The sequence below is a fragment of the Pan troglodytes genome, chromosome 6 (genome assembly GCF_028858775.2).
Source record: "Pan troglodytes isolate AG18354 chromosome 6, NHGRI_mPanTro3-v2.0_pri, whole genome shotgun sequence".
Classification (NCBI taxonomy): Eukaryota; Metazoa; Chordata; class Mammalia; order Primates; family Hominidae; genus Pan; species Pan troglodytes.
In genome coordinates this window covers 22,477,872-22,501,522 of record NC_072404.2, presented here as the reverse complement: position 1 = coordinate 22,501,522, position 23,651 = coordinate 22,477,872, and the positions used below count along the sequence as shown (strand labels likewise).

At 37.4% G+C, this 23,651-nt stretch overlaps 1 protein-coding gene and 1 long non-coding RNA gene across 6 annotated transcripts in view; one reads left to right on the top strand and one right to left on the bottom strand.

Moving 5' to 3' along the window:
* Positions 1-23,651, bottom strand: part of BZW2 (basic leucine zipper and W2 domains 2) — a 60,376-nt gene that overhangs the window by 2,494 nt on the left and 34,231 nt on the right. For all 5 annotated transcript variants that reach the window (XM_518982.7, XM_003318329.6, XM_009452701.3 and 2 more), the window contains exons 4-10: positions 22,636-22,739; positions 21,195-21,260; positions 18,006-18,141; positions 14,144-14,253; positions 9,045-9,215; positions 6,990-7,136; positions 5,836-5,974 (exon numbers count right to left, since the gene is read on the bottom strand). In XM_518982.7, coding sequence (XP_518982.6) covers positions 5,836-5,974; positions 6,990-7,136; positions 9,045-9,215; positions 14,144-14,253; positions 18,006-18,141; positions 21,195-21,260; positions 22,636-22,739 — 873 coding nt within the window. The remainder of the gene's footprint in view (positions 1-5,835; positions 5,975-6,989; positions 7,137-9,044; positions 9,216-14,143; positions 14,254-18,005; positions 18,142-21,194; positions 21,261-22,635; positions 22,740-23,651) is intronic.
* On the top strand, positions 364-21,488 carry LOC134810410 (uncharacterized). Its single transcript, XR_010158351.1, has 4 exons — positions 364-412; positions 1,406-1,479; positions 3,189-3,299; positions 17,982-21,488. It is a non-coding gene; the product is annotated as an uncharacterized LOC134810410 (long non-coding RNA).

Sequence of the window (23,651 nt, the reverse complement as noted above, 5' to 3'; positions counted from 1 at the left end):
TGGGGTATGTTGTGGGAGTAATACACACCTAAACTGAAGTTCTACACTTTCTCCATCACTAAATTACGACTTATTTTCCCACAGTACATCCCAAATTACAAGAGTAATATTTTTCCTCTACTACATTAAGACAAAATAGACATATTAGCTAATTTCCTACAGGTTTCTAAAAACAACAAAAAAAAGTTAACTATCTTTTGTCTAAAACTCTAAATTCCACAAATGTGCCTTGATATTCTCAACATGACATTAATTGAGAGTATTTAATGTTAAGAATAGGAAGGAGAATATAAAAATAAGTGTACATATTCTCCCAATGTTCTAATGGGTTGTTCTAACATTCTTCTAATGTTCCAATGTTCTAATGGGTTGTTGTTTGGGAATCTGTAGTGGGAAACGAGACAGAAAACAGGTACAAAGCATTTATTATTGTCCCCGAGATGTGCTCAATTCATTACAAATACTGATAAAGCCATATAATGTTAATAAATTACTTTAATGATATCTTTTCAGTTAAAATATAATTTCAACTTATGAAAATGACAGAAACAATTTAATATTGTTTTCACTTAAAACATCGCTGATATTTTCATAACAAAAACATTGGCTTTTTTTATTTTTAAAGAATTATTGGCTCTGGGAAAATGTTCTTGAATTAAATTGAAGAGGCTGAGCTGACTAAAATGAACATGATTTGTTTATGAAAATAAAAGGTTTTTTTAAAAAACATGTTTATTATCATCACTAAAAACATTACATTTTGCAAAGGAAGCAAGAAGTCTGGATTTACTTATAGAGCCTGGATGTAAGAGCTACAATCAGGGGTCCTGTAGACTTATTCTTAGCTTCTAGTTATTTTAGCTCTTTGTTTCCAGCTCTCCACTGAGATAAAAGAAATTTCTACTAGCCTTCAGAGCCTAATTGTCATAGAGCTGAGGAGCAGGCAGCTGTGTCCCGAGGAAGTGACCTGTTATTGTGTAAGACTGCCTTGCAGAGACTTTTAAAGAACATTAACAGGGATTTTAAAAGACCCTTTTATATAACTTGTAAATTATCTTTAAGATGCTTATATTAGATCAGTAATTATCAAACTGTTTGGATCATGTCTTCCTGCCTGTAGGATAATTTTGAGCATATACACCCAACATAAGTATATTTTGGAGTTTATAAATTATATTCATGCACTATTAAACTACCATTATTAATGTTCTACACAAACAATAGAATTTTAAACTGTGACAAACATGGAAAGGAGAATTGTTTTTTTTCTCCACACCTTAATGAATTGAGGATGATACAAAGTACAGGTTGGAAAGCTGATGTAGACTGCAGTTTAGTGATACTATTTGTCTGAGCTTTCCTTTTGAAGGTTGAGAGCTCATTCCTGTGTTTTATTGCCCCACAGAGGCTGAAAGAGACCATGCAACTACTAAAATGCTTGTCAATGTCAGTGCTTGTGAAAAGCACACTAAATGATAGGTAAGACCTATCAAATGCCTTGTTTATTGCAAATCTTGTGCCTTGATATTCTTAAGTTACCATTAATTGAGAATATTTAATGTTAAGAATAGGAAGGAGAATTTAAAATAAGTCTACATATTAACGGGGCAATGTGGAGTTCTTAGAAGAACCCAGTGTAGTAACAACTACTTGCTGAAAGATCAAACTTCTAGTACCAGAGTATTAATTAAAAGCTACTGAAATATCTACACAGAGCACCATATGAGGCAAAGCATGAACATCGAAGAGTTTAAGAAGAAATTAAACTTCTATTTAGTGAAAGGAAAGGTCTGAAAAGGAAGGAACTCCTTGAGGGACAAAGAATTCAGACAATTTTTTCCCTCACTAAGGATAAAGTAGGGAAAAGAGTTAATTAAAACTGAGAAACCATTTTTGGTGGGATATTCCATAAATGCCTATTAGGAATATAGAATTAACAGTAAAAGACAGTAAGAAAGGAAGACATTGTATGATGGCACATAGAGACTGGAATATATGTTTTCCCCTTCTATCTGGCCAACTTCTTCATAATGTCTGGTGAGATACATGTACCTTGAGAGCCTTCACTTCTCCCCCTCCAAATTACCTTTAACAAGTTAGGTGCCCTCCCTCTGTGGTCCTATCCCTTCTGACACCCTCTGTGTGAGGCTTATTTCAGCAATTGACATGGTGAGTGTAATTCTTTGTTTTCTTCTACATCCTGAAATTCAGGAAGTCAGGGACTATATTTTGTTCATCTCATTTCCAGCATTTAATGAAAGACCTGCCCTATAGTATCGATTCAACACACGTTTAAGGAATAAATTTGTTAACTTGATGAGAAAAAATAAATATTTCTCAATTTGTAGAGTTCTAATGTATTCATGAGGATCGAAGAGACAATACTGTAAAAGTGGCTTGAGAACTGCTAAATTTTAGATCACGTTAGTTATTTAGAAACTTAGTCTGAAACTATGTCACTTGAAACTCTTGAAATTCAGAAATTTTTTTATTAGGAATGTCACATAGGGACACAAGTCAAAAATAATTTACCCTAAGAATGCTGGGAATATATGCTGAGAAGGGCACTCACCCTTTTTTAGAACTAGAATAAAAAACTCCTTTTAGAAAAATTTGCATGCAGGATAGAATTTAACCTAAAAAATTTCTGCAAACAAGAAAACCCATGATAGAGATAATAACAGTATTTGACAAGGTAGTTTTACACATTTTAGACGATGCTGAGTCTATGGGACTTATCTTCAGGGAAAAAAGAAGAGAAAATTATTTTTAAAAGTCAATAATGTGATGCTTGAAAGTTAGCAATGGATTTACTGTTTCTTACTACCTTAAAAATATGCAAATCTAGATTTTAATACAGAGAGTCTTTGCAAAATGACCCATCACCACTTTTTTCTTTGCTGACTAGCATTATTTAGTTTATTTGGTTTTATTCCACTGTTATTTATGTAAAAGATTTATAAATCTTTCAATAATGATATTCAATTAAGTAATTAGATTTGCCAAGGGGGACAAGGCTAATCATATGCCCAAGTTTCTGCTATCATCAAGTTCTGGACATGTTGGGAAAGGGGAGGTGTGTGTGTGTCCATGTATATGTTTGTGTGTGCTGTGTGTGTAAGAGAGAGATAAAAATGAAAATTAAAATGAAGCAACGGTTTCCATTACATTTTAAAAACTTGTTTTAGAGCACTACGTTCCTTATGACAAACAAAAGGAATCCACAGAAACTTGGTAAAAGAAGCAGAGAAGACACTATTCCCTATGTGTAAAATGTGGATATGTACATGAAATCAAAGGTAAGTATAATCTTGAACATGTCACTGGAGTTCATAGCATCTGTTGCTTCTTGAATGCTATACACTTTACACCAGTGATCCTGGTACAACAGTCAGAGCATCACCTTGGAAACTTGTTAAAATGAAAATTCTCAGGCCCAACCCTGGCCCTACTGAATCAGAATCTCTGGGGGAGCTGTGTTTTATAACAAGCTCTCTGGGTAATTCTTAGGCATATTAGGAAAGGAGTGCTTTAACACTCACTGTTTATTAAGTCTCTCTCTAGGCATATAAAACACGGAATGAGAGCATCCAAATCTTTACAGAAACAAATCAAATACATGTCTCCTGGTGCACAAGTGTTTGGTGGACAAAATAAGGTGAAAGTAAAAATCTGGCAAAAAAGAGACAAGACGGTAAACATAGTTAACACAGTAATGCTCTTAACGGTGGTATGGAACAATCATTCCTCAGGGATTGCATGTTCTCCAGAGAAAACATGGAATCATTTCCCTTAAGAAAACAGACTATATATATCATTCTGTGGAAAATTACAAAATTACCTAGAAAATGGTATTGAAAATGTTAGTTCAGTGATGTGTTTTAGGTTTACATTTTAAAAAAAGTTTCCCAATTTCATTTCCAAAAATAACTAAGGCAGAAATAAAATTGATGTTGACACTCACCCTTCCTGTGTTCCCTGGGGCCAGGTCATACTTGCCACAGACCTCACTAACTTTAGGTTATTTAAACGCTGATTACCTAGTTAATCAATGAGCCTAAGAGCTCATGCCTCTTCTTTTTACTTCCTAGTGCTTACTTCTTGAGTTATTTTATAATTTCAGGTCATACTGACCCTTAGCATCTGGGGCTGATGAAGAAGAAAAAACTCAAAGTAGCCAGTTTTACTACCTGTCAGTAGTTGTTATAAGAAGTCTAAAGGAAAAGGAGGTTGGCATTAGTGGTTAAAATGAGAAATCTGAAGGATTTTAATAGTTCATGTGCCACCCAGATGCCATTTCCCGTAACAATGGGTTTGCTGATTCTTTGTGATTTCATTACAATAATACGATAGGGTGCTCCTGAAGATGAGACTCCGACAACGATGTCTCAGTTAAAAAAAAAAATTGGTGAGAAACACTGGTTGGGTTATCTTTTATATGACAAGAAAGCAAACTATGTTCAGGTAACTAACTAGTTTACGAACAGTTTGGTTTTCTGTAGTGGAAAAAATTTACCACCCTCAAAACAAATGTGAAACCTGTCCCATAGGTCTCTCTGCCAGTTTTACAAATGGAGCCAGCTGTGGCCACAGAAGGTTGGGCCCCACTTCTCCTTCTTGGCTGCTGGGTACCATCTATGAATTGGTAACATGGCTTGCAGGTTTGGTTCTGATGGGTGGATCACTTTGGGTATCATTGGGTGGGGCCTAGTTTTAGGACACTGCTATCTTATGACTAAATCCAAGAAGACCCAACTCAGATCTGGTTGGAGAAAATACCAATTACTGACGTTCAAGTGGCAATGGGTGGCCATCATATTTTCCTCCTGACTATTATAATTGTTGCTGAATACCTTTGTGCCCTGAAAAAGTAAAATATCACCCAAACACTTGTGGACAAGATTCATTCATTTGAGGAATCTACGTGGCCAATAAAAATTCATTGTGAAATGCTATTAAGCATTTTTAAAAGAGCTATTATGTATCTAAAACCTTTATTTTCCAAATTCCCAAGATATAATTCAAAATAGACAAATTTAGGAACACATGAAAGGGAAAATAAACATTTGGCTGGTATTATTTTAACTTTTCTGATATGATATTTATGAACATAATAACATAAAATAAACATGTTATAATGTTCAAAATGTATCACTTCTTAAATGTTCCTTTTTCTCCCTCACAAAACTACATAAATGTAGGCCCAAAAAATAGCCTAGGACATTTCTGTATGCTGTAGGTATACAGATTGGGATCGGTTAAAACCTTTAGCATTCATATTTTAGTGCCAGTTGTCATGGCAACCTAATCCTTATAAATACAATGAAAAGACAGTAAATGTGAAAACCTAAAAATAGCCATTCCCTTGGAAAACAGGAGAATGGCTGGGCCAAGTAACTAAAATACAAAGTAAAAAGGCTAATTACTTCAGTAATTTTAAAGTCAGATTTATGGTACCTAAAAGGGTCTGAACATAATATATATATAGTATTTTGATAATCATTGTTATTAGAGCTAATCCTTACAATTCAAAAACAGGCTCAATTTTATATAATTACATTTTTTTTTCCACCAACCCCAAGAAACAATTACCAGTTCATCTGCCAATGAGAAGTGCCCAGGGGCCTAAGCAGGGTTTCCAAGGCAACGCATATACGGCGTGTATGCCTCCTCTCTCTACATGGTATGGTTGCCTCAATAAAACTTTCACAAATTAGCCTCTTGCTGTCCCTCTCTAAACAGAGCCCCATGACCTCCTCTGCCTCATTGCCTGCTCTGCCTCTCAAAGAGCTTCAGCAAAACACAGAAGCACAGCAGTGGCACGTGGATGGATACCTTTATAAAAGAGAACCACAATCTTCTGAAAGGCTTTCATGAAATGGATGTTGTCGTAGCAGTATTCCTGAACCTTCTGGAGGAGGATCAGCTCTGACTGGCCTTGGGAGCTGAACACGGCCAGCAGGGGAGCATATTGCTAGAACAGAAGTGGAGAGTAAAAGCCGTCACTTGCGTGGGAGGTACAGAGCCGACACTGCTGGAACCATAACAGTAACCTGGAGGGTTGCTTAGAAAAGACTGACTTTCAGGATTGACACCTTTTATCATCATATTGTGCCCAATGGGGTGAGGGGAACAGAACAGTAGGAACAAAGCAGTATAGTCGACCTGTGAGGGAACTGGGAAGAAGATTCACACTTTTTCAATGGCAGAGCCACAGTCCAATAATACAATGGATATTCTATGAGGATATGACCTCATTTTCGAAATATCCCTTAGACACAGCAGGCCAGCAATTATCTTTAATATAGGCAGATTCTCATATTTGGTCTCTTAGTGGGTACAGGGAAGGAATCTTGATGAGCTGCTGGGATAAAAAGCATTCATTTAGAAATATCCTTGACTTTCTGACACTGATGCATAGCCATTGTTTTTCTGAGACTTACTCAATTCAATACTTATCTCTTCCAAGGGGCCTTCCCTGATCAACGTAACATGGACAGTTTACTCACTGCTATGTTCTCATGAACGCTGGGTGCAAACTTGGAAAAAAATTAGGAAGTATATGTTTAGTCTGAGTCTAGGGTAATTGTAGTTGGAACCCATTTGTCATACTCTCAATTAAGACAAATTTGGGCCCGGTGTGGTGGCTCACGCCTGCAATCCAACACTTTGGGAGGCCAAGGCAGGAGGATAGCTTGAATGCAGGAGTTCAAGACCAGCCTGGGCAACACAGCGAGACTACATCTCTACCAAAAAATGAAGAAATTAGGCAGACGTGGTGGCACGTGCCTGTAGTCCTAGCTACCTGGGAGGCTGAGGAGGGAGGGTGGCTTGAGCCCAGGAGTTCAAAGTTGCAGTGAGCGCAGATCGTGCCACTGCACTCTAGCTGAGGCAAAAGAGTGAGACTCTGTCTCAAAAAAACAAACAAACAAACAAAAAAAGCTGCAGTTTGCCCTTGGCTGGGTCAGTTCCTTGCTAAGGGCTGTTACCTTCAGGTGCTTCAGAGCCTGCTCTGCAACAAGTTCTTCCTTCTTGTTCCACTCAACAGCGTTCATTATACATGTCCACAGAAGACCAATCACTGCTGTTTCTGGAAGATCATTCCTCTTCATTTCTTCTTTGACATAAAGCACCACCTACATTTCATGGAAATGGGGTCAGAAAGTAACAGGCAGATGGAGGGCTCCCATCTCCCCCCTAGCTGCTCAGTCAATCAAGGTTTTGGGGCAGCTAAGAAACAATCTGCTTAGCTTCTCCTTTCCTTGTCTGCATTCTCAGACTGGAAGAGGGAGAAAAACTATAATGATTTGTTCTCAAAGCAAATTTATTTTTAGTCCCAAAATTAATAGGCTTAGCTCTGGCCAGGAGCTGCTGGATAATGTGGAGTAAGAGAGGACTTTTGTTTCCTCATAGAGAAACCCCTTTGAGTCTAGTAGAGTAGGGATTTTGAGCCAGTATGACTTTTTGGAGATTTAAAGAAGGCAACAGAGTTGTGAACTTTTATCTCCATCCCTAAACTTTAAAACCTCTTGATGGATACCATCTTGGGTTTGTACAGGTCCATTCTCCACAATTTATTCTTCAATGATTACTTTTGATGATCCTTATGCCCCATCTCAGTGAAAAGTTAATTTGTAAATAAATTCTAAGTGCAAAGGCAATTTTTAAATTTCATATACATCAATTCAGCAGTATTCAGCAACTTATTTTCTCCTTTGAATTATGTATAAATATGCAAATTTATACTCAACCCTGAGAGTATGGAATATAGGCTCGCCTAAAATTTATTTGAAAGGCTTTTTCCTTTTAAAATAAAATAATAAATAGAGGTCTGGGCCTCAGAAGTGATTGAAAGTCATCGTCTATCTCCAGCATACTACTTTGTGAGTAGTAGTAACACCGTTTTTTCCTCCCTTTTCTTTTTTGCTGGAAACACATTGCTTTCTTGACTTCTGGCCTGGAGTGTAGAAATGCCAGCAGTGACTTGAGCAGCCTTCAAAAGCAGAAGGAGCTGGGCAGTCCCAGTCCCTGTGCTGGCTGGAGGAAGTCACGTAAAAGTGTGACATCCTGGCATCTACAAGCATCACAAGGCTTTTTATGTTTGCTTCTTTTCCCCATGGAAAATCATGTACAAATTCTTGCTTGGAGAAATATGATTGAATATACTGCTATCCTTAATACCATGAGACTTAAGAATATTTGTCATTCCAACACCTCCACCTGCTGGAGAGTATCAGTCCTACATTCTCCAGGCTTCAACCATGTGAGCTGCCATGCAGGGCTTGGAGCATGGAAGGAGGTGCGGGTCAGGCATTTTAGAGCACGTGGAAAAAAAAGAAAGGACTCTTTATATTAATTTTTAAATTATTGCATGAAAGATTTTAAAACTTCAAATAGAAACTTTCTCCAGATACACTAAAAATAAAAAAAAGATATAGTCATAGCTTTGTGAACTATAGCATGTATATATAAACTATGTATATGCATATTACAAAAAATATAGCTTTTACATTATAGGGAAACACAGCTCTTCCAAGTGTGAGTGGGATTAAACAAGTCACTGATCCAACTAGTCTTTTCCCATGACAGGAATTCAAACTTTTTTCAAATAAAAAGCCTGTTACATATTCATACAGAGTGATGAACAAAAAATCCAGTGTTAATTCCAAACACTAGACAAATGCTTAATCAGGTTAGATAACCTGCAACAAAATTTTAAAACTACCATATAATGGGCTATACTGATAGTGGATGGTCAAATCTCTTTGACAGATGAAATATTTTGAAAATCATAGCAGCCTGGTAAAATAAGTCAGTTGTGTGGAAATCACTATTAATTTCTGGACCATCCTAGAGTGTTAACAAAAATGGAGGATTCTAAATCAATACTTTGAAGCTGAGTTAATTTAAATGGTAGGAATAAGTGGATAAAGTTTACAGCAATAAGCATAGGACAGACTTGTTAAGGAAAGCCTTTGCTACACAGCCCATGTAATTCCTCTCATTCATGTGTATTGAGGTGATGTCTGCCCGTGGTCTCCCACCTCCTTGATCGGGCATTCCTGAGAAAGACGCTCCTGGAGCTCCTTCTGCAGTTCCTTCCTGGTGCCCAGGGACTGCTGGACTCGGAGGAAGTCGGAAAGCTCCTTAAGACCTGCGTCAGTGAAGTATTTAGCAAAATGATCCACACTCTGTCTGTTAACTGGAAAGAGTTCCTGAAAAAGGGAAAAAAGACTGCTATACAACAAGCCATTCAAATTTCAGCAAGCATAAAGGACAAAAATCTTCATTTCACTTAGAATATCTCACATTTGGAAGAAAAGAATAAAGACTGTTTTACAAAACAACAAATCGCTGGTATATTTATTGAGCTAAACATCTTCTGAAATCAGGCAGTTTCACAAAGAAAAAGAAAAAAAGGGTAAGCAATTGAGATAAACTTGGACCCTACTGTGGCAATACTGAGAGATGAGGCTTTTAAAGAGTTACTGGATTATAAAGGCTCTGCCCTCATGAATGGATTAATCCATTCATGGATTAGTGGGTTATGTTGGGAGGGGACCTGGTGGCTTTAAAAAAGAGGAGGGGAGACCTGAGCTAGCACACTCAGCCCCCTTGCCATATGATACTCTGAGCCTTCCTGGGACACTGCAGAGTCCCCACCAGCAAGAAGGCCCTCACCAGATGCAGCCCCTTGACATGGGACTTAGCCTCCATAACTGTTAAGAAATAAGTTCCTTTTCTGTATAAATAACCCAGTTTCAGGTATTCTGTTATAAGTAATAGAAAAGGTCTAAGACACCCACCCTACTAACTCTAGTTTATTACATAATTCTGATGGAAATTTTCAAAAAGAGCAATATACCATAGCTGCTCTCATATTTTCACCTCATTTCCATTTTACCCTACACAGTTTGGCAGAATCTCAGTAACACTTAGTCATGATCTAATCCTGGGTGAGTTCAACTCCCATCTATGAAATTAAGATGATTTTCAAAGTTCTCACATTTTTCAGACTGCTGCAGGGTCTAAAAAATATATCCAAGCTTTTGTATTGGTTAGACTTGCATATATATGGCCAATGGCTATGTGGTTCCAGGAAGAGCCTCAGTAGATCTGCAATGGGTTTGCCACCACCTATAGGAACACAGCTGGAGGGCTCCTATGTCAGGATTCAAATTTCAATGTTCTATCATCCTATTAATTTCCCCTGTTGAGTCATATGTTTCAAAAATGTCAGAAGAGAGCTGGTGGGAGCAGCTATCAAACACGCATTCATAATAAAGCAAACATTTTATACCACACTGAAACTGCGTCACTGATATTTCCTCTACTGCTCCACATCTTCCAAATCTGCAGGGAAGGGAACTAATGTATTTTTATTGAGTTTCTTCTATGAATCAAAATGTACTGGCACTTTCCTCATAATAACTGTGTAAAGCAGACATTTTTCCAGATGATAAACCAAGTTTCAACAAGGTTAAGCAGCCTGACCCAATTTATGCCATCAAAAATATTTAAGAACAGAGCTGTGTGCCCCCAAGTCAATACTTATTCCATTATTCTGTGCTAGCATTCAATATTCTATTTAGGAAGAGTGTGACTGCAAAGTTTGATTTACAGTTATGTTCAGAGCAATATGCCATTAAACATATCACTCGTAGTTCACTTATGAACTACATTCCAAATTCTTATGAATAGTATATAATACATTGAAAATCATCATTCAGATTAAGTTGAGGGGAAGCCCGTCTAAATCATACCACGTCATTTTTTGACTTGGAACATGGTTTGTATTTTTTTAGAGAAACTATACCCTGGGACAAATCTCTATCATCTCATCCCTAGATTAAGGTCTCTCTGCTTTTGCTCTTGCTCCTGAGTCTATTCCCAAAGTGACAGCAAGAGTGATCCTGTTGAGAGTCAAAATCACATTACACACCATTCTGCAGAGAATTTCCAAAAGTTTTCTATCTTATTTGGAATACAAGCCAAAGCCCTAGATGATATGGGCCTTGCTACTTCTCTGAGCTTATCTACACTTTTGCTCTCACCTGATCTCCCCTTGCGGTCCCCAATATCCCATGCCCCAAGGCCTTCCCATTTCCCATTCCCTTTGCCTGGAATGCTCTATGTGGAGATATTTAAACAGTTCACTCCACACCTCCCTCAAGTCTTTACACCAATGTCATCTTATCACAGAGGGCTTTCCACCACTGAAAATTACAGCCCACATTTGGAAGCTCTTTAACTCTTTCCTACTTAATTTTGTTTTGTTTTGTTTTGAGACGGAGTCTTGCTCTGTCATCCAGGCCGGAGTGAAGTGGCGTGATCTTAGCTCACTGCAACCTCCACCTCCCGGGTCCAAGCAATTCTCCTGCCTCAGCCTCCCGAGTAACTGAGATTACAGGTGTGCACCATCACGCCCGGCTAATTTTTTGTATTTTTAGTATAGACAAGGTTTCACCATGTTGGTCACGCCGATCTTGAACTCCTGATCTCAAGAGATCCACCTGCCTCAGCCTCCTAAGGTGCTGGGATTACAGGTGTGAGCTACCACACCTGGCCCCTACTTAATTTTTACCTTTATTATAATACATATTTTACGGGTTTTAGTTTATGGCCCACTCTCCTGAAATAGAATATAAGCTTCATGAAGGAAAGGGTCTGTTGGTTTGGTTCCTTTCAATCTCCCCATCTCTTGGAAGTTTCTGGCATATAATATAATCGATACATACTTATTGAATAAATAATGGAAGAGATCAATATCTTTGATTTCTTAATCACTATTCTCTTTGTCAGTAATAAGGGTTGGCTTCTCCCATCCCCTCACCTCTCTGAGTTGCTATAAATTGCTCTTTCTTCTGTATTGTAATAGTGGGTGATAGCTAAAGTCTAGTAATACACAACTTTTCCTAAAATGTAGTAGTTCACAGTTAAAGAGAATTTTGTTGTATATGTTCATAAAACAAAATTTCCTCCTAAAGAGTGGAACTGACTCACTAGTTCCTCATTCTTTTGTTGATTCAACAAATATCAGGCAGGCATAGTGCATAGGCAACTACGCTGTTCTCACCCAGTTTATATGTTTCTCGCAGAAACCACCACCTATGTTCCATATATATACACAAACACACACATATGTACACACACACATACACACACAGAACCTAGTAAAAACAGCTAAATGACATGTGCTTCCAAAAAGAAAATGAATTTTATAAATGAAGCCATCTAATTAAGCTAACCAGGCTATAGTTGTGAATATCTTTAAGAAAATTACTGCTTTAAGAAATAACCGGATAGATTGTATCTTTGTTCCCAATCATACACCTCCTCTCCTTCAAAAGAGTATTAAGAGAACCCCCTCCTTGCTATGTCTATCTGCAGAGGTGGAGAAGCAGCCTATTAGTGGACTGGATTTTCCCAATCTATTGCCAGGCATGGCAGCGTCCATAGGTGAGTTTTTAAGGTACTTGAGAGGTTCAGTTCAGTCTCTGTGTTCTGGTACTTTGCCATGAAGACAGAATGGCCCAGATGGGAGCTGCTCCCTCAGCCTGTGCCCGAATGAAAAGGCATGTGGAACCAAGCCAGGCTTAGCCAAGATAGACCTAATCTATAGACAACCCACAGCCTCATGGACAAGAAATATGTTCCCTTCATATGAACCTCCACCTTCCTCAGCAACCTATTCACTTATCTTCTGTGACTTTTGCTTCTGTTTACAGGGATTTGCCCTAAGTCCACTAGAAAGTAGGTTTCACGAGGGCAGGCAACTTTTCTATCCTGTTCTCTACTGGCTCTGCAGCTTGTGGTACCATGCCCAGCACAGGGTAGACATTCAGGAAACATATGAGGAATGAAAATTATTATGAACTAGAATCTAGACTTCTGTACCTTTTTTTCACCATAATCTAAAAACTTTAAACACACAAATCTATTTAAGGTAAACTTCAAGAAACAAAGTATTCTTAAGTGATTTAAATTGCAAGTATTTACATTTAAAATTACTTTCATGTGTTCTTGAGGAAAAGAGATAGTCTTAGAATTATCTCATGGGATTGGACCCTTGCACACTGAAACACATTGGAAGAGAACAACAGAGAACAGGCCAGGTGAAGAGATGGCAGGGCTGTGTCTTATTTTTACACTTCATCCTAGAACTGTAAAAGCAATTCCACCTGGAGAAATCTTGGCATTTCACAGCTGCTGCACCAAGAAGAAAGAAATTGTAGGGAGCAGATAGAAATTACAAGAACAAAATATTTTTCTGGATTTTCTTAGAAAAACACAAAGATGGAGAAATAAAAATATAATCAAGCAATTGTGACACAATTAACTTGTTTAATTTCTGCAACAGCTTAAGTATTTCCAGGGAAATCTTGTTTAAACTTTTATTTTGTTAGCAAACTATTTAACACACATTTGAGATTAGCACAGTCTGACTGCTACTCAAGACAGACATCACAAGTATTTGATTAAGTGAGATTGATGAAATTTTTATCATATTAAAACCTTAAAATGTCTAGAAAGTTATGATTATAGGCTGAGTGTGGTGGCTCACGCGTATAATCCCAGCACTTTGGGAGGCTGAGGTGGGTGGATTACTTGAGGTCAGGAGTTCAAGACTAACCTGGCCAACATGGTGAAACCCCGTCTCTATTTAAAAAATCCAAAAATTAGCTGGGTGTGGTGGAGAGCACCTGTAATCCCACCTACTCGGGAGGCTGAGGCAGGAGAATTGTTTGAACTCCGGAGGCAGAGGTTGCAGTGAGCGAGATTGTGCCATTGCACTCCAGCCTGGGTGACAGAGCCAGACTCTGTCTCAAAAAAAAAAAAAAAGTAAAAAAGTTATGGCTATAAAACAAAGTCTTAATTCTGATGAAATGTTAATACTATGTCAACAAACTTACAAATTTGGAAGTCTATATTCTTCACAATTCTTTAATTTTATTGTGCCATTTGTTCACAAAATAAAGATTAAAATGAAATTAGTTTCTACTACCAATTACACAGAAATAAAAGGAACAGTGCTCCAAGTCAACACAGATCCAGGGATTTTACTCATATACTACATTGCAGGCATTGCTTAAGCTCCAAGAAAGCCATCATACATACAACTCTTTAACCAGAAAACACTTACAAGCAGCCTCTTGTCTAAGTTGGCTTTTCTCAAAGACGAGGTAACAGAGTTGGCATCTTTTTCTGCCATCCATGCTTTGAAAAGCTTGACAGCAAATGAGGCCGCAATGCCTGTTCAAAAACAAAAGAGAATTTCATTCCTTTTACGAGCAAAACCAATTGTGATGGTGTACAAAGCAACCAGGTTTCCTGAAATGGGTAAATAACTAAAAGACTAATTTTGGTACAAATGAAAAGTCAATAGACCTCTAGGCAAATTCTCCTCTTCTCATTACAAAATAGAACATTTTCAGGAAAAGGAAAATAAATTAAAATATTTTTCAAATTTGGACTCCTTGAATCCAACCTGGTCTAACTGCAAGCTTATTTTATTTTACCTTGGTCAAAAACATATTTAACACCCAGTATCTTTGGTGTTATTGCCTTTATTTCACCCTCTGGTTCATATGTATTTCATGTTTATAACAGTGATCTTGAGGCACAAGAAAGTAAATTAGGAGACACAAAACTGTAATGTCACCTTTATCAAGTAATTTGCTAATAAAGGATGCCAGTACAAGAACACTGATAGTGATAGATACAATAAGTATTGCTACGAATAGATGAACACATATCATTTACCTTAGTTTTGCTTTTTATAAAAAGCATTTTATTTATTTATTTTTATTTTTATTTTTTGGGGGATGGAGTCTCACTCTGTCGCCCAGGCTGGAGTGAAGTAGCATGATCTCGGCTCACTGCAATCTTCACCTCCTGGGTTCAAGTGATTCTGCTGCCTCAGCCTCCCAAGTAGCTGGGATTACAGGCATGCACCACCACACCCAGCTAATTTTTGTATTTTTAGTAGAGACAGGGTTTCGCCATGTTGGGCAGGCTAGTCCTGAACGCTTGACCTCAGGTGATCCACCTGCCTTGGCCTCCCAAATTGCTGGGATTGCAGGCATGAGCCATTGCACGCAGCCATAAAAAGCATTTTAAAATATTCTTGAGTTAAGCTATAAAAATACCAAGGCTGTTTCAAGTTAAACTCTTCTGGATTAAAAAAAAATATCGTTATTAAGCTAGTTATGTTAAATCAGGAAACCATTTAATCACATGTCCACATTTACATTACCACTTATTTCCAAATAGAAATAATCAGATAACAAGAAGACAGTTCTATGAACACTTCAAATTTCTAAATTTATGTTGCGGTTATTTAATGAAGAGTTAAGATGTAACTGAAACATTTAACTGATTTTTCTAAACTGAAGGTTCCACTATTGTTATGAGCTAATGATAATGTGGCCCAAGCAGCCTCTATTCTCTTTACCTCCTTCCTAAAAGAGGTCCCCTTTTATCCAGTCCAGGTGACTACTGATTAGTCTAAGTCCTGGTACCACCCCTTTCTGATGATTAATTTAGTGACCTCGCTTAAGCTCATCTGCCCAAGGCACGCCCCTGGCAATTGCTACTGGACCTGCACTAGTCATGCAGCCTGTGTCAGCCAATCAGCTGAAGGAAAGATAAATTATCCTCTGTTCAGGAGAAGTGTTCTTCCACTGAACCTGAACCAGGAAGAATATGCCATAACTGTGTCAGCAGGCATCTTATAACAACTAGAGGGGGCACCATCCTTGGGATGAAGTTAATGCTATGAATGATAACAGGAGAAAAATACTTTAGTCCTGAATGATACTGCTGTTCAGCCTGAGGTCTGTCCTAATTTTCTATTTATTGTTACATAAGAAATCCATGTCCTTATATACCAATTTGACCCAGGTCTTCCAGCAACTGGAAAGTAAAAGCATTTAATTGGTCTATCATTCATATAGACACCAACTAAACCTGATTTTCTTCCCTTGAATAAGCAAAGAAACTAAGTTAAAAAAAAAAAAAAAAACGGCTGTAACAACAAAACATGCATTACACCTTAACTGAAAGTTCATGTTAAACAACTTAAGATGAATTTTTAGCATTATCATTAGCTCATAAAACCAATATAAAATTTAATATAAATTAACACTAGGCTGTAATCTGTATCGTAAAGAAAAACTATGCTTGAAACTAGGAGCCTAAAACTGAGATTTAACTTTCTTTGTAGTTACTCCTCTGAGTAGGATAATCCCATCTCCCTTGGTCATTTACTGGATGAGTTGGGGAAAATGATTAATTTCTTAACCATTTTCTTTATTTCTTTTTTTTATTTTAGATAGTCTTTCTCTGTTGCCCAGGCTGTAGTAAGATGATGTGATTATAGCTCACTGTAGCCTCAAACTCCTGGGCTCAAGCAATCCTCTTGCCTTAGTCTCCTGAGCAGCTGGGATTGTACAGGTGTGCCAACACACCTGGCTAGTTTTTAAATTTTTTTTTGTAGAGAAGAGAGTCTTGCTTTGTTTCCCAGACTGGTCTCAAACTCCTGGCCTCAAGCAATTTTCTTACCTCAGCTTCCCAAAGTATTAGGATTACAGGCATGAGTTACCATACCCAGCCATTTTCTTAATCCTTTTCCAATTAGGAAGCAAGGGTTTAAACCTCTAGTTTGTAAAAGATGGCAGAGTTTAAGGAAAAGCCATATAACAGAGGTACTATGCTATTTCCATAGCAAAGTTATTTTTCTCCTCACCACCCCCCAAACATTTTACTATAATAATTTCCAGACATACAGAAAAGTTGAACAAATTGAACAATGAACACTCACATGCCCACCATCTAGTTTCTATAACTAATATTTTGCCGTATTTGCTTTATCACATATCTATCCACCTAATAACGTAATTTTTGGATATATTACAGAGGAAGTTACAGACATCACTTAGGTTTTTAAAAAAACTAGAAAGGCAATTATTTTCTGTTATGTTGGCTAGGATAATTTAAAATAATTAATGATTAACATTTATATTCTATGTTGATTTTCTGTGTGCAAAATGGCTAATAGCAAAAATAAGATGCGTGTTGTATCATGAATTTTCTTCAGGGAAATACTTTAAAATGTCATAATACTGATAACATCCAACAATTACAGAGTCTGAATTGTCATAAATCTGAGTGATTTTAAGCTAAAAACTGGAGTCTCTGAATAAGACCAATTGACTCTCAATTTACTATTCTTTCCTTAGCTACAAGAAAACTATGACTCCTTTCTTTCACTATAGGCATGAATGAGGCTAGGACTTCATATACGTAGGAGGAAAACTTTAAGTTCTCAGAAGAAACAGATGTTCTCACAAAAGCTCTTTTAATTTATTTTTAAGGAAAAATAACTGTTTTGTGTTGCATTGTAATTTGACTATCATTATCCTCCTACAAGTAAACAGCCGACTTTTATTTTATTCTATAACCAAATCATGGTATGCATGCCTATCCAACCCTTAATGCCTTAAAATTAAAACAAGACTCCTTCTAATGCAGCAGACTTAAAATTGTTTTCTAAAACTGAGACAATGAATATCTTAAAAAGTGCAATCAAAATGAATATCTGAGCATCAGTTTCTCTAGACCTTGAGAGGGGAACAGTTTTTGTTCTTATAATAAGGGTGAGAGTTAAAGGCTGCCATTTTGTGTCGAAGGGCAAAAAGATTACCAGATCGATTTCGGGGTATTTGACCTAGGCATCAAGTCTTCCATGAGATTTTAATTTGCTATTAGTCTTTCTTAACATGTCTTTGTACAGGTGTGCATATTTTTTCCTTCAAACTTCCTACAATTAGCAAGTCCACTCCTTTTATTATTTGAAAGGCAATATACACCCATACACAGATATTCTCTTATATGAAGAATGAGTAATAGAGGACACCAAAAAGAGCCACTGGCATTTTTCTAACTATCTGTGGCTTTATCTTTCTTTTGTTGTCTGACAGGCGAGAAAACAGGAGCCTCGTTACCTTCTTTGACTAAGCTGTCGGTGAAGAGACTGGTGAGGATGGTGGCGGGCAGGGTGCCATTGCCCAGCAGAATCCCCGACAGCATCGCCAACTTTGTCTGCTCTGTTTCGGAAAAGGCTTTAAGGAAGAGGAGAAGCTGTGGGTCAAAAAAAAAAAAAAAAAAGAAAAAGAAAAAGAAAAAAAAAGGAACCATGTCTATGAAGCAAAGGACTGAAGTGGGAAGATAAACTGTGAACATCCATGGCTACGTGGCACACACACAGAAGGTCATATGCAAAGCATAGTAATTCATTTCATGATAAACGGGATGCTGTGGAAAGTGACTTGAGCAGGCAGAGTTCCTTTCTTCTCAGTTAATTTACTCACAGCTGTAGATAACATTCACGGAAAGGAGAAGAGATATTTGGATGATATGTAAACAGATGGATTTATGTTTGACTATGTGCATGCAAAAGAGTTAAGTATACATGATGGACATGTTTTCTGAAATGTATTGTTTTTCAAGTTTTTCCACTTCTTTGGGCGACTACCTCTTCCCCTGCTACATGTACCCATTTTCTCTGAATAGAATTTGTACGGCAAAAACATAGAAACAAAAAAAAGCCCCACAAAAACAAACAAAAAAAAACAGGAAAGAGTTGAAGTTAAGCTTTTGACATTTAATACATACTTTTCTGAGCTCACAGAATACAACAGTCTTCAAAACAAGACTGTTGAGGGAGAAAGGGTTTTTCTAGGTTCTTGATGTTTTTTGGTAAACTTTTAGATTCTCTTGCCACAGAGGCAGGGAACTGAAAAAGTAGCAATCCTAGAAAATTTGAATGTAAGCTCAAAGCAAATAAAACGAAAAACCCACTTCCTGTATTAAATTCTAAGAGTAGTCAGCCCTGTGGGATGCCCTTCTCTCTCCTGACTCTCCTCTGCTTTGTGCTTTGACTACATTCTACTGTTACTTTCTCCATTTCAGCAGTTACTAGGCTTGCCATGGAAATTCCTCAGGGGCCACTATCACCACAGGGGCCTTGCTGATCTTCCATTATTTTGCGCCAATGCAAAATTCACTGGCATTGATAGAGACTTAAGTGTCTCCACCCTGATGACATGATTATTCCACTAACTGTGTAGGGGATAATAAAATATTAACTTACTATTCCCCAAGAATTGAAGGATTATTATATTATAGACTATTTACATTATGTGAAAGTGGCAGAACTGGAACCAAACCAGTCCATTTGCCTCTCAATTTATACCTATTAAATTCTCAAAAAATTAAAAAGAAGTTAACATCTAAGTAAGTGCCAGGGAGTGAGGGAATGAGGGATTGAAAGGCTTAAGTTCCAAGGAGCATCAGAAATGGGGAAGAATGAAAGAACTAACATAAATATAGACAGTTCATGTCAATTTGTCCTTTTCCTCCATTATAAAAATAAGTAACATTTAAACGAGAATAATAAAAATTAGCCTCTAAAATAAAATTTTAACACCACTTCTTTAAGCTCACACATATAACCATATTCATTTAAAATATACTTAATCACATAGAAATGGTACAAAAATTAGATCATCATAAAAATAATAACCACAGTGCTCAATTATATTAATCAACATTAAAACATAATTACATGTATACACACATATTGTTTTTTACTGCATTATATGCTAATGATAGCTAAAACTTGTTGAGTGGACCAGACACTCTTCTGATCCCTTTATGTGTATTAATACCTACAACAGGCTCCATCTCCAATTACAGAAAAGAACACTAAGGTACAAAGATATTAAGTAATTTGCCCCAGGTCAAACTACTACCAAATGGTTGCTTTGCACCTCGCATTTCCACTTAATTTGTCATGGGCATTTTCCCTTATTAATACATGTAGTTATGCCTACATGTATAAAAGACTGCATAGTATTCCACTGTATAGATAGATTGTAATTTAATTAAACAGTCTTCATCTCCCACCAATGGACGTTTAGGCTATTTTTCAATACTGTGGTGACATCTTTATACATATAGCTTTATATATCCATGCTAATGGATTCTTATAAATTCATGACGGCTGGGTCATGGGTTATGTAAGAAACATTTCTTTTAATGACTATTGCCAAATTGCTCTTCAATATTATACACGGAACCACTTTGAACTGGGTGGGGTGGGGTGCAGTTAGGTGGGGAGGAGCGGGGAGAGTAAGTAAGTAGGGAAGAAGTAAGTATATGTTATGGTTACTTTTTTCACTTGGTTTTTTACTTTAGATAGTTATCTAAAATTGGAAGCAATGACAAAGTAACGAACAAATCTGAAACAAGTAAAGGTAGTGGGTGCCATATATAAATACAGGAGTTACAAATTGGAAGAGGGAACATGCAATTACTCAAAAGAGGACATCTTTAAGGAGATGCTACTGTGGATTTCACTGATGAGAAAGAGTACTGAGAATTACACCCATATACTCTATCTCCAAAGAGGTGCTTTTATTCCCTTTGCTAAACTGCATACAATTAAAGAATTTTGCTGAACATTAGCTGCTGTGCTACGTTCTTTCATGGGCTTTAACTACTTAAATCACTTTATCTAGTTTTCATTTTAATCTCTGCAAGGTCAGAGGTTATAGCCCGTAAAACTATTCTTACTGAACAAAGCACACTGTCTTACATTAAATATTAATGGAAAAAGTCCAGAATAATCACATATTTCTTCCTATAGCTATTAGCTAATGATCTTTCATACTTATTTACCAAATATGTATTAAAAACTCACTATGTGTTTCACATACATGTTATTACATATATGGCACTTCTGCAATATCATTGTACATGTAAAATTTTATTTTATTTTTTGAGATGGAGTCTTGCTCTGTCGCCCAGGCTGGAGTGCAGTGGAGTGATCTCGGCTTACTGAAGCCTCTGCTGCCCAGGTTCAAGCAATTCTCCTGCCTCAGCCTCCCAGTTAGCTGGGATTACAGGTGCATGCCACCATGCCCGGGTAATTTTTGTGTTTTTAGTAGAGACAGGGTTTCAGCATCTTGGCCAGGCTGGTCTTAAACTCCTGACCTTGTGACCCACCCGTCTCGGCCTCCCAAAGTGCTGGGATTACAGGCGTGAGCCACCGTGTCCGGCCACTTATACAATTTTTATCCACCCCCATGTCATTACTATAAAACAGATAGGCATTACATTTGAATTTTTACCTTTTTCATTTCATCTTCAAATGCCTTCTCCAAATACTTATATCTCCTGATGAGTTTATTGAAGACCTAAAAAAAACAACCATTAAATATTAGGTCAACCAAAAAGACACAGAAGAGGTATAGAAACTCACTATAATGACACCATAGATCTATAATAATAAAAGTGTATAGTTAAACAGGCTCACACTGTAATATAAGAACTATAAGCATTTCAAAGATGCTATCATGACCTAGGGGAACAAATATGATCAAAATGTACACGTAAGATAAAACATATTCATTCAAGAATATAGCAGGTAGAAAAAAAAATTCGACGAAAATAAAATAAATGTGATTTTTAAACTGTGAGATGCAGAGACTAAAAATCACGGAAATGAAGGTGTTAAAGATATAACCACTTAGATAATGATGTGATGGGGAGGAGAGCAAAGTGCAGGACAGATTCTACTCTAGGTGGACAACAAACATGTTTCTAGCAGATGAGCAAAACGTGTTATAATTTACTGGCAATAAAGGATGACTGGCCCCTACAGTCCTGTTAGAACTCTGAAGCAAAGTTTGCAACTGTATTAGTAAGATTCTAGACAGTTTTCTAAGTGGAATGATGTTTTTATGTAAATGAGGATTTTGTAAATATTGGTTATTTTAATAACTGTGGAAATGATTTCTTAATCTAGTTCCTTTTTCTCCTACACACAGGCTATACTCCTACTTACAACTCTTGGTGTATTCGTTTCCTAATGTAATCAAGATGGAGTCCAAGAGTAAAAAATATGGTTGCCCTTTATGGAGAAAGAATGACTCAGGCAGGGAATTAACACACAATAAGAAAAAGAAATAAATTGCATTAAAATCCCATAAATTTTATTTCCAACTTACACTAATACTTACATATTCCTTAACATGCATACAAGAAAAACGAATTCTCCTGATCCAAGAATAAATATTTAAATTCCCACAAGAGAGGTTAAAAAAAAAAAAAGCATTATATTCTTGGAGTTCTTTTTGTTTTGTTTTGAGATGGAGTCTCACTCTGTCACCAAGGTTGAGCAGTGGCACAATCTCAGCTCACTGCAACCTCCACCTTCCGGGTTCAAGTGATCCTCCTGCCTCAGCCTCCCAAGTAGCTGGGATTACAGGCGCCCACCACCACACCCAGCTAATTTTTGTATTTTTTAGTAGAGATGGGGTTTCACCATGTTGGCCAGGCTGGTCACAAACTCCTGACCTCAGGTGATCCACCTGCCATGGCCTCCCAAAGCGCTGGGATTATAGGCTCGAGCCACACTGCTAGGCCTATTTTTGTAGTTTTAATGCCCATTATTTTCATAAGTTTAAAGGCTTTCTAAGATTCCTATTTAAAAAGTGGGTGGACTGCAGAGCTTCTATAGAGTTTTCCTCAATCCTCTTCAAATGCTTCAATCTCTCAAATAGGCTCTACCTGAGCATAGTTTCGGATGGTTTCATGATCTTCATTTGCTGAAAACACACAGTGGTTGGTCATCTTGGTCTTGTCACCATCATCTATGCGTGTTCCTCCAGGGGCTAAAAAGAGAAAGGTAATTATAATTAGGATAATACCGAAATTGAGAACAGCATTTGCAGAACAGATCAATTCTGGCAAATGAAAGAAAATAATCAAAGTAGATGTAAAATCTAAGAGTCACATAAAATTTCAAAGAATGATATGTATGTATAGATGTACACACGTTGCTGTATATTTTTTCCTTTTTTTTGAGATGGAGTCACACTCTATCACCCAGGCTGTGACAATTGTGCAACGGCACAATCTCGGCTCACTGCAACCTCCACCTCCCCGGTTCAAGCGATTCTCCTGCCTCAGCCTCCTGAGTAGCTGGGATTATAGGCATGCACCACCATGCCTGGCTAATTTTTATATTTTTAGTAGAGATGGGGTTTCACCATGTTGGTCAGACTGGTCTCGAACTCCTGACCTTGTGATCCGCCCACCTCAGCCTCCCAAAGTGCTGGGATTACAGGTGTGAGCCACTGCACCTGGCCTATTTTTTTATTTTTATTTTTTAGACAGGGTTTGCTCTATTGCTGGAGTGCAGTGGTGCAATTATGGCTCACTGCAGTCTCAACCTCCAGGGTGCTCAAGTGATCCTCCTGCCTCAGCCTCCCAAGTAGCTAGGACCACAGGTGTGTGCCACCATGCCCAGCTTATTTTTTCGTAATTTTTGTAGATACAGGGTTTTCCCATGTTGCCCAGGCTGGTCTTTAACTATTGGGCTCAAGTGGTCCTCCTGCCTCAGCAACCCAAAGTGCTGGAATTACAGACGTAAGCCACTGTAGTTGGCCTTGTATACTTCATGTTTCTAATATAATACAAATTAGTTGTTTCATTCATACTCCCACCATAGTGTACTTCATTTTTGTTCCACATCCTTGCCTTCACTACATCCTATCACTATAAGTCTGGTTCTTTCCAAAGTA